The sequence below is a fragment of the Galeopterus variegatus genome, unplaced genomic scaffold, assembly GCF_000696425.1.
Source record: "Galeopterus variegatus unplaced genomic scaffold, G_variegatus-3.0.2 Scaffold12533, whole genome shotgun sequence".
NCBI lineage: Eukaryota > Metazoa > Chordata > Mammalia > Dermoptera > Cynocephalidae > Galeopterus > Galeopterus variegatus.
In genome coordinates, this window is record NW_007738644.1 from 16,081 (window position 1) to 18,181 (window position 2,101).

The 2,101-nt window shown below is 32.7% G+C and overlaps 1 protein-coding gene across 1 annotated transcript in view; it reads left to right on the forward strand.

Moving 5' to 3' along the window:
• The window catches only part of LOC103581197 (structural maintenance of chromosomes protein 1B-like), a gene marked incomplete at both ends in the record, with an annotated part of 28,112 nt that overhangs the window by 10,952 nt on the left and 15,059 nt on the right, over nucleotides 1-2,101 (forward strand). Inside the window, 1 exon segment of the mRNA XM_008563086.1 lies at nucleotides 943-1,083. Coding sequence (XP_008561308.1) covers nucleotides 943-1,083 — 141 coding nt within the window.

The window sequence follows — 2,101 nt, forward strand, 5'->3', positions numbered from 1 at the left end:
AGAAATGGTAAGTAAATTACGAGACTTAGAACTGGAAGACGGTAAGGTGAAAAAGTCAATATATGGGAAATCTTTTGTACCTATTGTTTCAACTTCTCCTTTTAATTAGAAAAAATGTAAACGATTTTCTCTCTTTCTGCTATTTTAAGAGATTTTCCTCAGAATGTAAATTATGGTGATTTAGGTTTTTTTTCCTATACACAGAATCTGAATTTATTCTTCAGACTAAAGTATTTTCAATAAGATTAGATGGCATTATAACATTTATAAGTTAAAATCCTAGAAAATATTTCAACAATGTTACATAATGTCATTTTCTTATATAAAAGTTAGGTAATTATGTTTTTTAAGGTAATTATTTTATTCTCTCGTGATATTATAAAAATTTAAAGGTCAGATATATGTGGCTTTGAAGAAACATCATTTAATTGACAAGAAGGAAATTGATTACTTAAGGTGATTTAAATTGTTCAGTGATAAATTAATATCCAACTTACTATATGGTATTTAATTATAATAAATCAATAGTAAATATCCAAATATCGTAATTGAGAGTTACAAATATTTTCTCAGCTAAATTTTTAACATTTATCTCTTTCAGTAATTTTATGATTATCCTATATCATACTATATATACCAAAATAATAGTGACTCTATAAATAGGAAAAATATTTTCTCTGGATTCCCCTTTCTCTTAAGATTTTCTGACAGAAACATTATTATAGGGTTTCTTTTGAATACCTTTTTGCTCTATAGAAGCAGTTTTAAATAAAGAGGGTTTTCTTTTATGTTCACATTAGGTCCTGGGTAAGATGGCCAATTATGATCCAATGTATATGAAATTAGCTTTTGATAAGATTAATTATCTTTTAGTATAATACAAAGAATTTCCTGTCATGTTTCTATAAGTGAGTTAGCAATGTTTCAATGCTGTTTACTCAGCTGGATCGTTATGACGAACTTAAGGAAGAAGTAAGAACGAAAGCAGCTATAACGATCCAACAACTGGAAAAATTGCAGTGGGAACAGAAGGTGGAAGAAGAAAGACTGGCGTTTGAAAAGAGGAGGCATGGTGAAGTTCAGGTACCTCAGTTTGTGCAGTGATGATTTGGAATTATCCTCAGTGACATTTTATTCCCTTTTGGTAGTAACATTTCAATATGTAAATGGATTTACATAAAACATAAGCAATTAAATAATTTCTGGATTATCTGTTACACTGATTAGTATTATTTAGGTGATCTTTTATGTTTCAAATATATTTGTCTGCCTTCCCCCACTACAGTGTACATTCTGAGAGCAGGGATGTTTGTCTGTTTTATTCATTGTTCCATCCCAAGCAAAAAATAACTAAGCTAACTTGACTAAGGTAATAAGTGGAGGAATTGGGATTTCATTCCAAACGCATTGTCTTCAGAGTGCATCTCCTTCACCTTATTGTACACTGTCTCATTTAGTCTTTGTGACTTGGCAGATGAAACTACAAATATGGAACGTGCAGTGTATGATAGTCCTGTGAGTAGAAGAGGTGGCATTTTGTGTCAGGAGAAAAACAAAGATAGTCACATATCAGGAAATATTTTAAAAACATTTGTATACTTGTATCATTTATATCTCATTATAAGTTCTATAGTTATCTAAAGCACAAAGCCTTCCCTTGCTCTCATTTTCTCTCCACTCCACTCCAAAAAAGAGCCAAAAATAATTTCGTCCTCATATAAGTACCAATTGTTCTTAATCTGTATCTGTCTAAGGGCTTTTATAAGATTGCACAGAATTTACAATTAACTGGTACAGCTCTGCTAGACTGGAAGCTTCGTCAAGGCAGGATTCATAATGATGTCCATTGTAAACCTTGCACTGAGTACATGTCAATGAGTGTCGGTTGAACTGCTGTTGCCTTGTGAATATAAAAAAGAAATCGGGGCGGCCCGTGGCTCACTTGGGAGAGTGTGGTGCTGATAACACCAAGGCCTCAGGTTCGGATCCCATATAGGGATGTCCGGTTTGCTCACTGAGTGAGCGTGGTGCTGACAACACCAAGTCAAGGGTTGAGGTCCCCTTACCGGTCATCTTTTTTTTTTTTTTTTAAAAAAAAAAA